Source organism: Sinocyclocheilus grahami, unplaced genomic scaffold (assembly GCF_001515645.1).
Source record: "Sinocyclocheilus grahami isolate Dianchi unplaced genomic scaffold, SAMN03320097.WGS_v1.1 scaffold1674.1, whole genome shotgun sequence".
In the NCBI taxonomy this organism is placed as follows: domain Eukaryota; kingdom Metazoa; phylum Chordata; class Actinopteri; order Cypriniformes; family Cyprinidae; genus Sinocyclocheilus; species Sinocyclocheilus grahami.
The window spans coordinates 241511-262510 of NW_015506853.1; the positions used below are offsets into that span (position 1 = coordinate 241511).

A 21000-nucleotide genomic window follows, 5' to 3' on the forward strand; every position below is an offset into this window, starting at 1 on the left:
CATCTTGTTGTGATGCTGGGTGCCAGAATCTACGTAATACAGCCTCAAAATAGAAATTTGAGCGCATATCTGCTGCCACTGCCATATATATATATATATATATATATATATAACTTTAATCTGATCTGACACAGAGGTATATCTTTTAGATTTGTAATGTTTTTTTTTTTTTTAAATGGAGTCTCTTATGCTCAATGTTGCATTTATTTTATCAAAAATACAGAAAAAAGCTAATTGTTAAATATGATTGCAGTTTCTAATATTGGTTTCCTATCTTAGTATACTTTAAAATATAATTTATTTCTGTGACGCAGAGCTGAGTTTTCAGCATCATTACTCCAGTCCTCAGTGTCACATGATTCTTCAGAAATCATTCTTATTCTGATTTATCAGTGTTGAAACTCTTGTGCTGCTTAATATTTTTTTTGCAATCTGTGTTCCATAAACAAAATAAAAAGTTAAAAAGAACAGAATTTATTCAAAATAGAAATCTTTTCTAACAATATCACTTTTTATCCATTTAACACATCCTTGCTGAATAAAAGTATTCTAAAAGTGTCTTTATAAAAAAAAAAAGAAGAAATGTACTGACCCCAAATCTTGCAGACGTGCGTGTGCTATCTGGGTAACTTCCATGTTACACACAACTTAAGAGTTTTTATGCAGATAGTGTTGTTAACCGTTTTACGCGTTTTAGAAGATTGCATGAGAAAGGTAGCCAGTGCAGTCAGTAACTTAGCTTAGGTAACCTCCGAATAGAAGACTTGCTTCCCATCAATCAAAGCAAAAGAGCTGCGGGAGCTTGCTCTCTCGCCCTCCTCAGACTCTTGAGGTTGCTTCGGTGGTAGTTTCGATTGCGGAAATCCTTGTCATGGACAAAAAAAGTCTTGTCATGATTTAAAGGGGTCATATGATGCGATATTCAAGTTTTCCTTTCTCTTTGGAGTGTTACAAGCTCTTGGTGCCTGAGGAAATACATCAACTTGGATGTATTTGGATGTGTATATATGCTGTGGATCGCCGGATCGGCTTTCACCTATGAGGTGCCGGGCTGGACAAAAGTGAAGCGAACGCGGAGAGAGCGACAGTTCGCGAGAGAAGCCGAGTGTGTCTGAGAGAGAGCGAGATGCGCGAGAGAGACCGAAAATGTGCACGAGAGGGACAGACAGTCCGCGAGAGAATGCAGACAGGGTTTAATGTTTACGCGGTGCGATGCAACGCAAGGCATAAAAAGACAGTATAAGTCATTTATAATCAGTAATTATGTCCACACTGGATGCAACAAATGCCTCGTTTATAATGGGTTTTAATGTTTTTGTCTCGTCGCTCCGGCCAGACAGGGCATCATCACAGTATGGTGAGGGGCGTAACATTTCCATCTCACACTTGAGGTATTCGGCCAATCACAATGCACTGGATAGCTGGCCAATCACAGCACACCTCGCTTTTCAGACCGATGAGCTTTGTAAAAATCGACACGTTTCAGAAAGGCGGAGCATAGAGGAGAAACAATGTACAGTATGTGGAAAATTATGTTTTTTTTTGTTTTTTTTTTACTTTAAACCGCATAAACACATTTCATTACACCAAATACACAAAATAATTTTCTTTTTAGCAGCATCATATGACCCCTTTAAAGCCAGCTCGCGTATTGCAGCCAAGACTTCCTCACTACTGTTTCCACTAACATTAGATTCCGAGCGTTTCGATTTTTTCGAGTTTAATGTCAGTCAGAACCTACCAATGTTTTCCACATAAATACACCATAGTTTATGTAGCCTACCTAATAACAGAAAATCGGACAAGATTAAAAAAAAAAAATAAGTAAACATTTTGGAACTTCTGAAAAATGTAAGTTCTCCCTGTAAAATGTTTAAGGGGCATATAATAATAAATGTGATATTCTGTCATTTAGTGATTTTTCTTTTTCTCGTTTACAGTGCTTCTAAACTCCAGGTTACTGATATCTGCAGGTACTTCATCAGTCTATTAACCACATCACAAATGAGCAGTTACACCACAGTTAATGTAATTGTTTAGTCCAGTTTAATATTAAGTTGCTTCATATTTTGTATAGCCTACCTGTGTTTTTTTTGCAGCAGAGACGTAATAGATTCTCTGTTTTTAATTATAAATAAATCAAATCTGTCTTTAAGACTTAAACTACATATAAAAGCGTAAACTAAGGGTTGGAGTTTAGCGTCCTCAGCATCTTTTAGATCCTCCCACTTTAATAATGTTATGTGATGTCATAAAGCTTAAATTGCCATGAGGTAACTCCATACATACAAACACACCTTCAGTTCTGCTTGAAGTTTGATGACTTTTGCTCACGCTCACCTTGTTAACTAAAGACAAATGAAACCTTGTAGCTGGAATCTTATCTTTTCAGAGACTGTAATTACATGTGATGGCTTTGTCCAGCATCTCAGTTGTGGTAAGCTGTTGTGTTGTCACATGATTTATTTATTGTATTGTATGCAAAGTAGTCCATGATGAAATTATGCTTTTCTTTTATTCAGACTCTGGGGTGATCCATGTGCAGTCAGCAACCTGTGGCCGCACAAGCAGCCAAATCTGCAGCGTTGGACGACCCCAAAGTGAAATGGCTAATGTTCAGTGTTCAATAGATATCCCTGCGGTCTCTAAACGGTAGCAGTCTTTTTCACTACGGGCTGTGTTTGCGCTAAAGTTTTCTTTTAAAAACTGACACCATCGCAGCATTCCAATATGCCTACTTCCACTATAAAGCAGGCGAAAAACAGTACATGGAAAATAGTGTCTGAGTTTATAGTATTTTACAAAAAAAAACTTTTTGAAAAGTACCTGGATGACCTATTATTTCTGCTGAGATTAAGTGTGCATCTGATAGACACTTTAATGGTAGTGACGCAACTGTTGCCGGTGTTGTGCCGAATTATGCACCCCCTCGTTGAAGTCGCTACCTGATTGCCTAATCCCAACCCCACCCCTAATCCTAACCCCTCTCCCACACCTAACCCTAAACCTACCAATACTAGGGGGTGCATAATCTGGCAGGGTGCAAATTTCGGCACTACACCGGCAGGTCACGTCAGAGTAACAACATGACAGATGTATTCAGATGAATTTTATTTATACTCCAAATATTCATTCTACATGGAATGTACTGTAACAGTCGTGAAGCAAGTTTCAAAGCAAATATTGTACTGACTAGACAGAATGCAGTTTCAGGTGCAGCTCATATCTTTACTTTGGGGAATCTTTCCTACTGTAGTTGTTGGAAACCATGATAAACAACAGTAGTGTAGAGATTCCTGTAGCATCTTAATAGTGGTACTTGACTTAATAAAGGTACTTAACTAAGCTTTTCAAAAAATGAAGTGTGGTCACGTTGATGGCTATGTTGACTAATGTTTCCAAACATCCAGTTAGCAATGTGTCTTTATCGTTAAACAGATGTAATGGACAGAGAGAGTGTGAGTTAAACACTCAAGGACTTGCACCACAAGATCCATGCTATGGCACCTACAAGTACTACACTACCATCTACATTTGCATCCCAGCCGGTGAGGATTTTTATTTTTTTATTTTCCGGTTCATGTCCTTTTCGGTGCACGTTTGTAACTATCACCTTCTTCCAGAAACAAGTGTGACTTGTCATGGTGGATACAGTTACTTGAAATGTGGTAAGCAATTTTACTCCAACTTTCAATTCATAGCTTTCAGGCATGTGACTTGGCTTGAAGACTTGGAGGGCGAAACATCCATAGAACTGCAGCACAAGCCTGTCAATTGTCCATCTCTTTCCAAGCCGCAAATATTTAGATCACCTCTCAAAAGAATAAAACCAAGATATGTGAACATAATGCAAGTTTTGGCCATTTGCAATCCATATTAAATGCACCCGCCGCTATATATTTCAGTCACTAAACAGTGCGACAAAACATTGTGGAAAAACACTTAAAGTGCTTTAATGTATTTAAAATTCAGTACACACCTTATTGATTATGCTTACTTTTATATAGGCAAGCAGATGAGCCTGGAATATGAACGTAATGCGCTAAATGGTTCCGTGTTTTCTTTTATAATGGTTTTCTAATGGAAACAGTTTAATGTGTAACTTTGCGCATTATGTTTATATTCTGGGTTCATCTGCTTGCCTGTAAAAATTAAAGTAAAGTCACCATTATTTACAGGTGCATCTTAATAAATTAGAATGTCATGGAAAAGTTCATTTATTTCAGTAATTCAACTCAAATTGTGAAACTCGTGTATTAAATAAATTCAATGCACACAGACTGAAGTAGTTTAAGTCTTTGGTTCTTTTAATTGTGGTGATTTTGGCTCAGATTTAACAAAAACCCACCAATTCACTATCTCAACTAATTAGAATACTTCAGAAGACCAATAAAAAAAAAAATTGTTGGCCTTCTGGAAAGTATGTTCATTTACTGTACATGTACTCAATACTGGGTAGGGGCTCCTTTTGCTTTAATTACTGCCTCAATTCAGCGTGGCATGGAGGTGATCAGTTTGTGGCACTGCTGAGGTGGTATGGAAGCCCAGGTTTCTTTGACAGTGGCCTTCAGCTCATCTACATTTTTTGGTCTCTTGTTTCTCATATAGTGCTTTTTACAAAGAAGATTGTGTCAAATAAGCTTTACAGAATTAAATGGGGAAATAGTGTGCGGTTTTCCTCTGGCCAGGCGAAACCAGCAGTTTAATTCTAGGCTGCAACGAAGTCAGATTGTGCAGAGGACTCCTCTGGTTCCCGTGGTCTTGTCCCGGTGGCCGTCTAGGTGACAAGGTCTTTGGAAGGGATCTGTCTCTGGGGCTCATCACAAAGTATGCATCAGTAAGGTGTGTACTGAATTTCGCCTTTTAATATCAGCGTTTTACTACTTAATGCAAGCTGTGTAAAAATAACTGGCGGTCAGTGGAGCAATGCCTGGTTTTGCCCTCCAGGTGGGCATTCCTATAAGGGTGTGACATCACGTGAAAACTACAGTATCAATAGATCACAAAGATAAGCAATGCTTGAATGCCATTTTTTTTAAATCTCCTTGTAGAAAATGGTAAGATACAGATAAATGCTGCAAACTATGGACGTACAGATAAAATCACCTGCTCTGAAGGACGTCCATCTGAACCGCTCCAAAACACCAACTGCTATTCACCCAATGCACTGGCTCCTGTGTCCAAAAGGTAGATGGATGCTGTATGCAACTTCTACTGTACCTCACTGTCTTTAGTAATGATTAATGTAAACCTCTCCTTTTTTTGACATGTAAAGCTGCAATGGACTGGAAAGTTGTGAGGTGTTTGCGACACATACAGTCTTTACTGATCCCTGCGTTGGCATATACAAGTACCTCGCAATCTCCTATTTTTGTGTCCAACCTGCAGTCCGTGAGTATCCGTTAACCTCTTTACTCCCTCTCCATTTCTGTTCAACTAGTGTTTAGGGGATTTAAAATGCCAGCCTTATTTAGTACAGCACATCTGAGTTCAGAATTATTGTCTCCCATTTACCAGTCAAGACCCAGACTTGCTTTTCAAAGGCGTTATCAATATTTGAAATATTAGTGTTCACTTTACTAAACTGCTCTTGCATCCTCCGTTTTCTGTAGGTTCAAGTGTGATCTGTGAACATGTGAATAATACCCTGATATGTGGTGTGTATTATGCTTTTTTTTTTTTTGAGAAAGTAGTATTAGTGTGTTTATAGCAATTTTAAGAGCGGACTGCCACAAATCATAATGTATCACTACTTGTTGTTTTCATCCGAGAAATTTTACATTTTATTATTAAGCTGAGGTGTTTTTTTTTTTTTTTTAAAAGATCATGGGACTGTCATACACATTCACAGCGCTAACTACGGTATTTTTCTTTGAGAAAGTAGTATTAGTGTGTTTATAGCAATTTTAAGAGCGGACTGCCACAAATCATAATGTATCACTACTTGTTTTTTTTCATCCGAGAAATTTTACATTTTATTATTAAGCTGAGGTGTGTTTTTATTTTTTTTTTTTTATTTTTTTTTTTTTTAAAAAAAAAAAAGTTTAGGCCTATTTTTTTTTTTTGAATGTCACAATTGAGGTACAGGATGTGAAAATTTCAGATAAATGCTGACAGCAGCACGTGCTCTACTGGCCGACCTGCTTCTCAGCTTGCTAAAACTGACTGCTACGCCTCAAACTCCCAGGCAATAGCTACTAATGTGTGAGTGTTTTGTACGCTCTCCACAAGTATTCAACATTCAAGCTGATTTGCTGGATTTGCAGTTCCTAAATGCCCAAAATTGGCATTTGAGGTTTTTATTTATTTTGTTGTTGTTGCTGTAGGTGCGAAAGAAAAATTGACAAAGTAAAACAAATGCCATTAAATATAACCCAATACTAAATATGAGCACACGGGGTACAGTCAGTCTAACATTAATTTTCCATGACAAATTCACGCCCCCTCGCATATTCCTTTTCTACACCGAATGTGTCTTAAATTTAAATCGATATATTGTTTTCTGTGAGGGAGTAAACAAGATGATTTTCACATCATTCTGAAGCAAAAACTCTAGACTTCAAGATCCAGTTCTCAATAGTCTTGTGAATAAATGTTCTGTATGTGTTTTATGGCCTTATTTCAGTGACTTTAAAATTTTAGTTTTTCACTAAGCACGCATAAACGTTTTCTCAAAAACACAATCACATGCATACATGCTGCTCGCATATAATTGTAGCCCAGTTTGTGCTGATTATGGTGCTACTAAACTTAGCCATTAAAATGTTTATTAGCAACTGAAAAAAGCACAAATGTCAGGACCTGTCAAAACTTCTCCAGGGCCCAAAACACCCTCGGACCCCAGAGGGTTAATAAGAAATAAGCATGTTAGGCAATGTTTACAACTTGTGATCATAAAAATTCCAAGGAAAATATTAAGCAGTTTTTTATCCAAAGCCGTCTTGGTCTGAGATCTTAGCAAATTATCTGCAATTTCCCATTTTGCAAAGTCAACACAAATCATTTATATGAAATGCCAAACTTTCTATTAAAAAAAAAAAGACTAAATTTACAGAGTCATATAAATGGTAATCCCCAGTAGGTTTGTGAAATAAGCATGTTAGGCAATGTTTACAACTTGTGATCATAAAAATTCCAAGGAAAATATTAAGCAGTTTTTTATCCAAAGCCGTCTTGGTCTGAGATCTTAGCAAATTATCTGCAATTTCCCATTTTGCAAAGTCAACAAATCATTTATATGAAATGCCAAACTTTCTATAAAAAAAAAAAAAAAGACTAAATTTACAGAGTCATATAAATGGTAATCCCCAGTAGGTTTGTGTGATCTAGTCATTAGAAAGTTATTGGCTCTTTATTATGGCTAATTGATCTTATGAAAAATGAAGACTTCCACAAGCACAAATACTTTCAACATAAATGTGCATAGTCTTTGAATCTTTTCAGATGCTGCTTCGGGACTCTACTAATCATCGAGTAGGCTAATCCTGTGGTTTGCTTAAAGGGTTAGTTCAGCCAAAAACGAAAAATGTTGTTTCAAACCCGTAAGACCTCCGTTCATCTTCGGAACACAAATTAAGATATTTTTGATGAAATCCGAGCGCTTTCTGACCCTGCATACACAGTAACGTAACTATCACGTTCAAGACCTAGAAAGGTAGTAAGGACATCATTAAAGTCCACGTGACATCAGTGGTTTAACCGTAATTTTATTAAAATACTTTTTGTGTGCAAAGAACACAAAAATAATGGCTTTATTCAACAATTTTCTTAATAAAAGATATTTTTAGTTTTCTTTGCACACAAAGTATTCTCGTAGCTTCATAAAATTACGATTTAGCATGTCGCAATGAAAATGTTGTTTCAAACCCGTAAGACCTCCGTTCATCTTCGGAACACAAATTAAGATATTTTTGATGAAATCCGAGAGCTTTCTGACCCTGCATACACAGTAACGTAACTATCACGTTCAAGACCTAGAAAGGTAGTAAGGACATCATTAAAGTCCACGTGACATCAGTGGTTTAACCGTAATTTTATTAAAATAATACTTTTTGTGTGCAAAGAACACAAAAATAATGGCTTTATTCAACAATTTTCTTAATAAAAGATATTTTTAGTTTTCTTTGCACACAAAGTATTCTCGTAGCTTCATAAAATTACGATTTAGCATGTCGCAATGTTTATTTTAACTGTATTTAAGTCCTTACCTTTCTGGGCCTTGAACGTGTCAGTTGCGTTATTGTCCATTTAATCAAAAATATCTTAATTTGTGTTCCGAAGATGAACGAAGGTCTTACGGGTTTGGAACGACATGAGGGTGAGTAATTAATCACAGAATTTTCATCTTTGGGTGAACTAATAGGAATATATGTTAATTTAGGAATATAAATAAAGGAATATAAAAAAAGATATTAATTGGAATATATATTCATTTATTCCTATGAAGCAAAGCTAAATTTTCAGCATCATTACTCCAGTCTTCAGTGTCACATGATCCTTCAGAAATCATTCCAATAAAGTGATTTGCTGCTCAAGAAATCGAAACCATTTTTGCTGTTTTTAGGATTCTCTGATGAATAGAAAGTTCAAATGAACAGTATTTATTTGAAATAGAATATTTTTAACATTATAAGTGTATTTACTGTCACTTTTGATCAATTTAATATTAAATTGAGTAATATTAAGCAGCAAAAATGGTTTTAAATGTTGATAAGAAATGTTTCTTGAGCACCAAATCGGCATCTTATAATGATTTCTGAATGATCACGTGACACTGAAAACTGAAGTAATGATGCTGAAATTCAGCTTCAAGGAATAAATTATATTTTAAAATACAGTAAAATGGAAACTAATTTAAATTGTAATAATATTTCACAGTATTACTGTTTTTACTTATTTTTGACCAAATAAATGTAGCCTTGGTGAGAAGATCTTATTCCAAACTTTTGACAAGTAGTGCACTTACTTACACTGTATTAACAGTAAATTGTGCATAATTACATGCAACTAACCCTAAACTAAACAGTTGTCCTAACCCTATAGTAAGTACATGGTGTTAGTTAGTATTATGTAGTACTTAATTGTATAGTTTTACCGTAAAAATCACACTTTTAATTAAAGTGTAACCAGGTGACATTTGTCTTTAATTATGTTTCCCTTGATGGCAGAGTGACAGCGTCTTCAGTGATGCTCCTCCCACACCGACCATGTCCACTCCCAGAAGCGCCCCCATGCCGCCCCATCTGGACGAGACCACCGTGAGCATTGAGCTTCCTCCTAGAGTACCCAGTGGGAGCTTTATGCTGGAGGAGGCCCTGGTGGACTCCCGCCCGGCCTCTGCCCTGTCCGAAAACACAGTGATAAGTGAACAGCCTCAGAGGTTGTCTCCCCTGCCCAGCAGGTGGGCCTCCAGTCACAGCAAACTTGCCCCATTGTGGATACTGAATAACAACCAAAGGCAAGGAGCACACAAAGATAAGATGCAAAAGGGTAGAAATATTCCTGCATAAACAGAGGCTAATGCAGAATTAGAGAATTTAACACTAATGGCTTGATTTGCTCAGAGTCTCGAGGTCTGAAGCTGTTTGAGCGATTTTGACTGAAGGATGTATTATTTGGTCAGATTTTAGTTCAAGACAAAACCTAACCGTGTTTTTATCTCATGTAATTAGTCTGTAATTTGATAACTGTCCGTTAACAAATCACTTTACAGCTTTGAGGCACTCCAGAAAGATTTTCACTGCAGTTTAACATGAACAAATGCTAAGCATTTTGAATTCTGGGGAGTTGCGATGCTTGCCAAGCTTGAGAGACATGCTATGTAGATGCCATGTACTCTAAAATGGGAGCATGGCAGGGGTTTTCAACCTTCACACACTCAGGAACCTCTCAGCCAACCCCAGGGTCACCAGTTTAACTATCTGAATTTTCTCAGTAACAATTTCTAGTAACTTTCATCAAGACCATTAACTAACATCACTGCATTATAATCATTATCATTATTTACAAATTAGTTAATAGTTTAAAACGCATGACCCCCCTGCAGTACTTTACAGGGACCCTTGGTTGAAAACCCTGGCACTGGTATCACAAACTTAAAGTGATAGTTCACCCAAAAAACAAAATACTGTACTCAGTACTCGCCTTCATGTTCATCCAAACCAGCATGTTACCTTCTACACAAGACTTTTTTCAAAATATCTTCTTTCCCAAAATGTTTGTTTTTATTTAATTCTTTTATTTAATTTTTTTAATACAGCACAACTGTTTAATAATTAATAATAACAGGGTTTCTGCAGGTCCTTTAAAAGTCTTAGTCTTAAAAATTTGTTGAATTACATTTAAGGCCATAAGTCTTAAATGGTACAAGAAAGTCTTAATTATGATGTCAAGAGGTCTTAAATTTGGGGACGGAGCGACAAGAATTGTGATATGGATGAATGTGACGATTGAACTTCAAAAGGCTATGATTTCATTAAATAAACACGAGCGCTGCATGTTTCAAAGTCAGGCACTGCTTTGTGCACTGTTTGTGTCATTTGATAGATAATAATTGTTTAAATTAATATGGTATTCATTTTATTTGTGCAGGTCTTAAATCTGAGCTTAAAAATCCTGCACATACCCTGAATAAGAAATGTTTCTTGAGCAGCAAATCAGCATGTTAGAATGATTTCTAAAGGATAATGTGATACAGAAGACAGGAGTAATGATGCTGAAAATTCAGCTTTGCTTCACATGAATGAATTACATGTTTTAATAGAATTAAAAAATATATGTATATTATACAATATTATAGTTTTTTTTATTTTTGATCAAATAAATTAGGTTTCTCTCAAAAACTAAATTTAAAAAGTCTTTCCGACCCCAAACTTTTGAAAGTGTAAATCATATGAAAAAATTTTGGAATGTCATTAGGTATTAGTAAATGGTGACAGAACTTTCATTTATAGGTGAACTGTCCCTTTAAGGCCTATTCACACCAAGAGCAAAGCAGCGAAGTGACAATAAAATTGATGTCTTCATTCTCGTAGGATGGCATAACGGAAGCAAAACACACTAAATTTGTCAATAATTTGTCTTTTTTTAACTTTGCTGACAGCCAGTGGCTTTTTTATGTTCCCTTTAATACAGAGTCTGAGGTCTGAATCTATAGTGTGCAGGGGCGGACTTAACCAATAAGTGAGGTAAGCGGCCGCTTAGGGCCCCGGGGAATCAAGTGGCCCCATCTGATATTGCAGAAACATATTTGCAGCGTTGAACAATGTAGCCAATCACAGACATATCTTTTAATTTCTTGAACGCAATGACCAGAAGTGCTTAAGTTAGAATCCACTCACCCCCAAATCACTAAGTCTGCACCTGCTAGTGTGCCATGGAAACATGTTTCAATTAAAAAAAAATTAAAATATGGGGTGAAAATTAATGCTCCGTGTGAATAGGCTTTTAGGTGGTACACTGTAACATTTACGGTCAGTTTTTTTGCATCTTGTCTTATAAGGAAACTTTGACTTGCAGTACTTTTAAACACCTGGAAAGTACACTATCATTGTGGAGCATTATCAGCTGTTGCAGCCTTGGCTTATTGCAGTTAGCATGAAGAAATGCAGGTGACAGGAATGTTCTCTCAGTTGTTTGTCAACTCATACTTTTCAAAAGGCATTTGAAGAACGTCAAGGAAAGTCCACAAGTTGATAGAACAACCTCAAGATGTCTAGGATTTTTTGTATATCATCTTAATGTATTTTTTATATTCAGGGCTGACACAACCAGAGCTTGTGACTATATTCCTTCCCCATCCCCGGATGGAGGATTGCAAAATGAAACCACAGGAGGGGTCATCACTCCAGGAGGACATGGAGGAGTAGTAACAGGAGGAGTGGTGACAGGAGGAGGAGTCACAGAGATGACATATCCTACAGAGCAAGGCAGTGTCAGCCAGGGGGAGCCTCAGAATGCTGTCTCAAATGATAGGCGAGTACAACATGTTTGACTACCCATAATGCACCAAAACAAGCACTGTCATGCATTGATATGTATACGTAGATGCATCATTAGCGGCTTTTTCTATGGGCCTTTGTACAGAATTTGTCCGCCACATTGGAATAGTCAAAGCCGGTCCGTGAACACTCGAGAGCAAGTTGACTGTGTCTACAACCATAGTTATATGCATGTATAATAAATATCTGTATATGCAATAGACTTCAGCAGATGATTTTGCTAAACTAACAGAACAAGACAAAGACGTTACATACAAATACATATAAAAACACAAACCAACACATTGTCACCTGTGATAGCTTGTCACATTGTTGTTACAGATAAAATGTAACGTGGATAACATTAAATACATATTTTTTCATCAGACTCTACCCTTTCTCTACCTGTCCATCGTTCTTGCATATCCACCATGTTTGTAGTTCTTTTTTACACTTTTTTTTTTTTTTTTACTTCTAATCGAGTCATTCGTCCAACAAGCAATGCGTTGTGGGCAATATTAGCTGTTAGAGAGTGCACTGGAAATTTTCTACCGTAAACCATCCGAGTACCTTTGGGATATTCATTTCAACATACTACGATTTGCAACACGCTAATTCTAATTTCAAATATTATTTTGGATGGATAGTATGCGAATTGAGATGCAGCAATTGATTTTCACTGTGAGTGACGACACATTAACCGTTCCAAGTTGGCGGACATGTCGACATGTCTGGAGCGGTGGTATATATGTGGGTAATATAGGTCTCCTTACATCTATGCTGTCAAGGCACTGATATACTTCAAGCAAAATCAAAGAATGTTGTCATTTCAAACTAAATCCGACCAAAACGGAGTTTGTTTTGAGAGTTTTGAAACGGTTTGCCAAAGCAGATTTTTTTATTAGAAAACATTTTTTTCTATAAATTACAACAAGGAACAAACTGGTGTGATGTCATTTCAAACAAAATAGGGCCAAAATGAAGTTCATTAGGAGTTTGTTTCGGGAGTTCAAAACAGCTTGTCAAAGTGAACTTTCTAGAAAAGTTTGCTCTGGCTGGTAAACACCCTCAAACTACCATTGGTTAGTGGTGATTATGTAACACGTGGGTGTGGCTCTGAAGCTCCGCCATCTTTAACATGGAAATCTTCATTGGTTAATTTCTTATGTTCAGTCCAGTCCGTCGAGGTTAGATGCATGTTAAAACAGGAACGCATCCAAGAGCTGCTTTATAATAGAAAAATTCTAATTGAAAACAACACTGACACTGTTTTATCATGTTTAATACTGTAAAGCTGCTTGCTTTAAAGCAATCTTCCATATAAGTTCTATATAAATTAACATGATGTAACTTAACTGGAGTTCCAAATTGCAGAGCCTGTGCAAACATTCACATCACTATGATCAGATGCTTTCTTAACTGCTGTTTTCTCACTGCTGTCATTTTGTTGTGTGTTTGTATTGTTATTGAGAGGAAAGCGCGCAACACATATTTACATATTCATCTAAACGCTGCTCTCAACAAATGTGGACAGTGTCAGGATGTTTGCTAACAGTAAAACCACTGCAAAGGTATTTCAATTGTCTCATTACCCTAAACGAAGAACAAAAAAGAACTTCCCTGTGAGTATATTGGGACATTCATATGACTCAAACAGAAGGGACCTTCTCATATTTTACAAACTTTGCTCACAAATGAATGTATGTGTCTTTTGTTTGTTTTGATGTTTGAACAGACCATGGTTTCCTGAGGTTCCTCCAGCACAAACACCAGCACTTAATGGGAGCAGTGAAAGTGTGGCGCCAGTTCAGCCCAATAACATTAACAACACCACTTACCAAGGCAACATCCAAGATGCTGGTGGCTACCAAGGTCATGTCTACCCTGGAATTGGCTATAATGCCAATGTTACCAATGGGACTGGTTATCCAGGCAACCATTATTCCAGCAACGGCTACAGCAGCAATGGATACAGTGGTAATGGATACAATGGTAATGAATACAATGGCAATGGTTCTCTGCAAGGCGACGCATGCTTCCCCCGACTCCCTTAGGTAAAACCAACTACAGTATTATATTTCTGCACTGTGTTCAGCTGCAACATGTTCAGCTCACATTGTTTGTTTTTTCCTGTATCTGACAGGCCGAAAGCCCAACTTTAACATCCAGTGTTTGAGAAAGCAGACCAGTAATGAGGATCTGCCCATTCCAGGCACTTACCATCAAAACTCCCCACGCTGCAGGGCACAAGCACAGGTACAAATCCCCAACATCATTTGTAGATAATCGACATGTCTTCTGTCTCCTGGTGGATTATCCATTAACTTCAGGAAGCAGAAGGACATTGAATATAATTGTAAACAATGATTAAAAAATAATTTTAAAAATACAACTTTTTACAGGGTAATCTTTGCTGATTTGAATGAACAGTAAAAAATAACATTGATATTTCAGAATGAATAAGTGGATTTAAAGGGGTCATATGATGCGATTTCAATTTTTCCTTTCTCTTTGGAGTGTTACAAGCTCTTGGTGCATAAAGAAGATCTGTAAAGTTGCAAAGACTAAAGTCTCAAATCCAAAGAGATATTCTTTATAAAAGTTAAGTCAACCACGCCTACCTAAAACGGCTCGTTCTAACACGCTCCCACATATCTACGTCACTATGTGGGAAGATTTGCATAACGCCACCCAAATGTTCACGCAAAGAAAGAAGGCGTAACTTTTATTCTCGCTGTAGTATTGTTGTTGCCGCCGCCATGTCGTGAAGGTGCTGTGTGCTTCGTTGTGAAAGCGAAACTACTTTGTTTGGTCTTCCAAAAGAGGACACGACTAGAAATCAGTGGTTAAGTTGTATTTACAACACTGTTCCAGAACAGTTCAACCCAAATATTCAGATGTGTGCAGTGCATTTTATGGAGGACTGTTTCCTGATCCTGGTAGAGTAGACTACAATGCCGGCTGTTCTGACTCTCAGACTGTAAGTGCGGTTTTTATATATAAAGAATTTGTCACTGACGATTCAAACGAGAGTTTTGAGCAGTGTAGAGTAGCGCTAAAACCGCACTTACAGTCTGTGAGTCAGAACAGCCAGCATTGTAGTCTACTCTACCAGGATCAGGAAACAGTGCCATAAAATGCACTGCACACATCTGAATATTTGGGGTGAACTGTTCTGGAACATATATATAAAGAATTTGCTCAAAACTCTCGTTTGAATCGTCAGTGACAGTGTAGAGTAGCGCTTGTTGTTTGTCATTTCTCCGATCACAAATGCAGACATGGTTTTATGTTTACACGGCGCGATGCAACGCGTAAAAAGACAGTATAAGTCATTATAATTCTCTGAAGTCCAACTAAAGATGTACTAAAATATATTTAATTTAAAAGTGGAATTATTGCAAGTATACTTCAGGTACACTCTAAATATCTCACATTTAAAGATCAATATTATTCAAAGATCATACAATCCTCATCAATAGTGACATTAAAAGACATTTTAGGCTTCATATTAAGAAATGTGCATTGTGCAATAAAGAAATACTCCAAATAAAGTTCAATTAGGTTTTTATATCAGTAAGTCTTAAGTGATATGTGACCCTGGAGCACAAAACTTAAGTCGCTGGGGTATATTTGTAGCTATATCCAAAAGTACATTGTATGAGTCAAAATTATAGATTTTTCTTTTATGCCAAAAATCATTAGGACATTAAGTAAAGATCATGTTCCATGAAGATATTTTGTAAATTTCCTACCGTAAATATATCAAAACTTAATTTTTGATTAGTAATATGCATTGCTAAGAACTTAATTTGGACGAATTTAAAAGGCAATTTTCTCAATATTTAGATTTTTTTGCACCCTCAGATTCCAGATTTTCAAATAGTTGTATCTCTGGCCAAATATTGTCCTATCCTAACAATTCGGATGATGTATAAATGTCAACTTTTTTGTGTTCAAAATTAACAAAATGTATATAATAAGCGAGTACACCATGAATCCATTTTCCAAAGCGTGTTTTTGGCTTGTCCTGAATCACTATGGTACACCTATAATAAGTGTTTATATTCGGACTATTTAGACTGGTTCGGGTAGGTACCGCTGCGGAGTAGCCCAGTACCTGCGTGATTCATCATAGACATAAACAGAGAGAAATAGCTCCGGCTACAATGTTCTTCCGCAAGACGCACGCAGTTCTGTTTATTAACCACTAGAGCACCAAAAGTTACGGACTGCAGTTTTAAATAAATTATAGCATAGTTTTTTTTTTACTAGGGTTACTATAAACACAATTTATATAAACAAAAAGTTCAATGATTTATGTACCTGCTCCAACAGACAAACAACAGCTACGACTCTCGGCGGAGCAGCATTTCATCTGTGGTTTCTTCGGCCTCTTGGGCGAACAACCAGGCCAGACGGGGCCATCTCCTCTACGCCCCTTATATTCTGGTGAACGAGGTGGGGGGCACTCAGGCAATGTGGGGCGACACCAATGGCAGTGCCAGTCTGCCGGCATCGGCCCGTCCCGGATGGATTGGCAGTGGAATGGCAAGCGTGGCCCAGCAGCCTCGAGCGTACACCACTCTCAGAGTGCCGTCCCAACACAGCCAATACATAGAGAAGGGAAGCGCTGACAGCCTCGTGGAGTCGGTAAATGCGCTTTCTGAATGGTGCATCAAATGACCATTTTGCCTGAAAATAAGTCATATGGATAGTTTTCATTTCAATGCATTCAGTGCAGTTACAGTGGCTATAAAAACAATTTAAGCCGGACTTTATTTTGTTTTGCAGCAGTGAAGCATAGACTTTTACTGTAGCTTTTTTGGCTGCGATTAAATTTTTTTTTTTCTTAACCCCTATAAAGCCTATTGTATCATATTTGACACTAATTCCTAGGGCCTCTAAATTATAAACATGATCTTTGACCTGTTGTACACAATCTACTTCATTTTGCTGTCGTCTGATGGATAGTTTATAACTTTTTATTAAGTAAAAGGCCTTTTAGTATAATTGTAAAATCTCCCCCCTTTAGGTTGTGGTTCATGTGTCTTTGCTGCGAAATCTACTGATTTTAATAAAGTAAATATAAGAATAACTTTATATTGTTAGTAATATTTCAAGATGAACACTTACTGGACTGAAGCAACTTGGGTCTACTTGATTATATATACATACAGTGGGTACGGAAAGTATTCAGACCCCCTTAAATTTTTCACTTTTCTGTCAATATGGGGTGCTGTGTGTACATTAATGAGGAAAAAAATTTAACTTAAATTTTTCACTCTATGTTATATTGCAGCCATTTGCTAAAATCATTTAAGGGGGTCTGAATACTTTCCGTACCCACTGTATTTTATACAAATATGATCTTTCAGGCTTTTGAGTGATGTTTATTTGTTCATCTCTCAGTCATTGTTGTATTGCATTGCATTATATGTTTTGCCTCCACAATTAAAAACTACAGAGCTTTAATAATAAGCCTAAGCACCTCTAATGCATATTATTGGGAAATATAGAGCGACACCTGATATTCATATGCATTTAATGTAAGTAGATTTTTATGCATTACTGTACTGTTATAAAAATCTCATTAATTTATGAAATTCTGCACCAAATTGCATATTTTCACTCCGTTTGGGCTCGGAGTAAAAAAAGGTGTCATATCCCTCAAGTGTGAGGTTCATATTCTTACTATACAACATTGTTATATGAGCCATGAAAATCTGATGTATCAAATATGACACTCAAAACACATATGCAAACTTTTCTTTTTAGATTTAGAGTTAAATAAATTGTTCTTGTGTGTGTGTGTGTGTGTGTATGTATGTATTTGTTTTAGATCCTGATCTCTGAAGGCTTGGGTCTATATGCCAAAGACCCCAAATTTGTTGACTTTGCAAAGCGGGAAATCGCAGATGCCTGTCACTTGACTATTGATGAAATGGAGAGCGCTGCAACTAACCTTTTAAGTCATGGAAGGGCAGGACAACCGATCGGACGCTTTGAGGAGGATCTGGCTGATCAGATGAACGGTGTTATATCATACTAAACGGGCTTCAGTTTGTTGGGGAGGGCAGAACATAGATTGTCAGTGTGATTGTGATGTTCTCTGCATCACAAACTCAAATACATTCAACTTTTCATATTCAGTTCAGCTGGGCAGAGTTAATAATAATTATATTCAATTCCTTCAGTAGATATAAGGAAATTGTGGTTAACGCAATGATCTTACACCTATTGCTTTGCATAGAAGTTCAGTTAGAGCTTAAAGGGTTAATATATATTTAATTAGAAAACAACTGTAAATTGTAATAATATTACTGTATTTTTGCTCATATAAATACAGTATTGGTGTGCATGAACTACTTTTTTCAAAAACTTTTGGCCCATAGTGTACGTAACAAGGGCACTAAAATAAAGTGATATGCTTTTTTGCATTTAATATACACAATATAAATAAGTTACAAAATAAGTTTTTTTGTATAGCATTAAGCATTCTGTTGGTTATCTTACAGCACACTGCTTGTTCTATTCCCACTGGATTTTCAATGTTAGATGCTGTGTGTTCTCACCCTGAAGAACTCCTCTTCTTCCATCATCTCCCCCTCCAGCCCTTCCTCATCCTCCATCGCAATAGCCAGACGCATCTCTGGGGCCAGATCCTGTAGTGTGCGTAACCTGGCCTGGACCACACAAGATGAGAGTTAAATATGTGTTGTGTGTTTTTGTACTGTATCATATTTGACACAGACTTTAATGGCTCATATAGTATGATATAGAGAGAATATGGAGCTCATACTTGAGGAAAAAACATGAAACTCTGTGCAGTTGCTGATATTTGCATTGCCAAAAAAGATAAGAGAGATTTTTATAACAGCCTAAATGACTATTCGCATAAAATACATATTATTGGTTGTCACTCTATATCTCCCAATAATGTCTTAGTAAAATGATTATTTAAATATCTAGATATACACATCGTCATAACATGCCCAGCTTGAGTTATATTGAAGAAAGAAAATGTGCACTTTAAATAAGAAATAACAATCTTAATGCTGCCCAGTTCAGCTTTTTATGTCATAATTATTTCACTCTTAACTGATATTTTCTCAAATATATTGTTTCTGATCTAAAATAATAATAATTCTAATACATGTAAAAATTGTCATTTTAAAAGCAAGATAACACACAAAGACAACTGTCATAATTATTTACCTGGAGAGAGGCTGACTTGTCCTTGCCTTTCTTCTTCCTCTCTTTCTCCTTTCGTTTGCAAAACTTTTTAAAGTAGTCCTAAATCAGGAAGCTGGCATAAAACTTTCCTGCAGTCACCTCATTCCCTAAAATGCAGATATACATTTGGAAAAAAAAAAAAGACAAAAAAAAAAGGAAGGAGTAAAGTTGTACATGTCGTTGGTAGTCCATATCAAGCACGTAAAGCCTATGATAAGATCTCATAACATACTGTACCTGAAGGGAAAGGTATAACGTCCTCTAGAAGTTTGGGTTTGGTGTGTTTCCAGATCTTTTTAATGATAGCTCTCAGCTCCTCGTTCTGCTGGTCAATGGGGCCTGTGTTGAATGGAAAGGTACTGTATAACTGTATTTAGGATAGATAAATGCTTCATTTTTTGCTGTAGTGTGTGATAAAAAGCAAACAACAGAGTGGTTATACAGTAGTTCAGAGGGATAGTTCACCCAAAAATGAAAATTCTGTCATTAATTACTCACCCTCATGTTGTTTGAAACCTGTAAGACCTTTGTTCATCTTCGGAACACAACTTAAGATATTTTTGATGAAATCCGAGAGCTTTCTGACCCTGCATAGACAGCAAGGGTACTACCACGGTCAAGGCACATAAACGTAGTAAGGAGGACATTGTTAAAATAGTCCATGTGACATCAGTGGTTCAACCATAATTTTACAAAGCTACGAGAATACTTTTTGAGTGCAAAGAAAACAAAAATAACAAATTTATTCAACAATTCTTCTTCTCCGCTTCACCCTAGCAACCATTTTGGAGAGTATCACGACGCATGCTCTCCAAAATGGCACTAGGGTGAAGCGGATGAGAACAATTGTTGAATAAAGTATTCTTGTAGCTTTGTAAAATTATGGTAGAAGCTCTCAGATTTCATCAAAAATATCTTAATTTGAGTTTCGAAGATGAACGAAGGTCTTACGGGTTTGGAACGACATGAGGGTGAATACTTAATGACAGAATTTTCATTTTTGGGTGAACTATCCCTTTAACAGTGTATATGCCAGTGTGCGTGTATAGAAGTTTAACCGTCTGTTTTAATCTTGAGTGACGTTCTGACGAGAGCAAACAGAGTGGCATTAAAGGACACGGTGCCATCAGGATGGAGAGGAACATTCATAGCAACCAGTCTCTGCCAATGAGAAAGAGAGAAACAAAGGTGTAGTAATTAATGGTTGTAAGGACACTGCTGTGTGAAGCATGTTGAAATGAAGCTGTTAGTGTGTTCTGGAAGGTCTTTATGATATATTGATACTTTTATTAATACTTTCATCCAGCAAGAACATTAAATTGATCGGAAGTGACAGTAAAGACATTTATAATGTTACAAAAGCTTATTTCAGATAAATGCTATTCAAACATGTTTGAACAGTAGTGTATAGCTTGAGCTCTTCTTAAATGCTAGTGTACAGTTTTTTCACCTATTTCATTGTCAGCCAGTCACTGTACAAATCCAAATCACGCTTACCCTACAGGCTACTCGATGTGGACAGAGTTTCCCAAAGCCCAGCGGAGGCTGAATTCTGTGCAACATGGTGACTACATCTAGATGTTTAATCCTTCCCCTGATGCAAAAACATTCAATAGTATTTATATTATTTAGTATTTGGTTATGCTCTCATAAAAACAGACACAGAGCATATTGCTTCTCACTTACGTGGCCTCTGGGTCGTAATCTGACCAGACTCGTTTAAACTCATCGAGGTGATGAGTGCCCAGCACAGTCCAGTCTCTGGTCAGATACTCAAAGTTATCCA

At 36.9% G+C, this 21000-nt stretch overlaps 2 protein-coding genes and 1 pseudogene across 2 annotated transcripts in view; 2 read left to right on the forward strand and 1 right to left on the reverse strand.

The window, feature by feature from the left end:
• The window catches only part of LOC107571956 (rhamnose-binding lectin-like), a 16850-nt gene extending 4858 nt beyond the window's left edge, over window positions 1-11992 (forward strand). The window contains exons 2-14 of the mRNA XM_016258347.1: window positions 1941-1973; window positions 2393-2437; window positions 2523-2652; window positions 3439-3548; window positions 3624-3668; window positions 5052-5187; window positions 5276-5391; window positions 5613-5657; window positions 5824-5865; window positions 6111-6204; window positions 6327-6348; window positions 9168-9400; window positions 11758-11992. Coding sequence (XP_016113833.1) covers window positions 1941-1973; window positions 2393-2437; window positions 2523-2652; window positions 3439-3548; window positions 3624-3668; window positions 5052-5187; window positions 5276-5391; window positions 5613-5657; window positions 5824-5865; window positions 6111-6204; window positions 6327-6348; window positions 9168-9400; window positions 11758-11992 — 1286 coding nt within the window. The remainder of the gene's footprint in view (window positions 1-1940; window positions 1974-2392; window positions 2438-2522; window positions 2653-3438; window positions 3549-3623; window positions 3669-5051; window positions 5188-5275; window positions 5392-5612; window positions 5658-5823; window positions 5866-6110; window positions 6205-6326; window positions 6349-9167; window positions 9401-11757) is intronic.
• Window positions 11993-13723: 1731 nt separating this feature from the next.
• On the forward strand, window positions 13724-18227 carry LOC107571958 (voltage-dependent L-type calcium channel subunit alpha-1F-like). Its single transcript, XM_016258349.1, has 4 exons — window positions 13724-14032; window positions 14122-14234; window positions 16317-16631; window positions 17821-18227. The coding sequence occupies exons 1-4, from the start codon at window positions 14011-14013 to the stop codon at window positions 18028-18030; spliced, it is 660 nt and encodes a 219-aa protein (XP_016113835.1). The 5' UTR covers window positions 13724-14010; the 3' UTR covers window positions 18031-18227.
• A 242-nt stretch (window positions 18228-18469) lies between these two features.
• Window positions 18470-21000, reverse strand: part of LOC107571957 (voltage-dependent L-type calcium channel subunit alpha-1F-like) — a 12356-nt pseudogene continuing 9825 nt past the window's right edge.

Excerpts from the sequence above, each read along its gene's own strand:
- LOC107571958 (XM_016258349.1), top strand. The coding sequence starts at position 14,011 with ATGCTTCCCCCGACTCCCTTAG. Across the intron at positions 14,033-14,121 it reads GCTTCCCCCGACTCCCTTAG|GCCGAAAGCCCAACTTTAAC; the intron begins GTAAAACCAACT and ends TGTATCTGACAG. Across the intron at positions 16,632-17,820 it reads CTGACAGCCTCGTGGAGTCG|ATCCTGATCTCTGAAGGCTT; the intron begins GTAAATGCGCTT and ends TATTTGTTTTAG.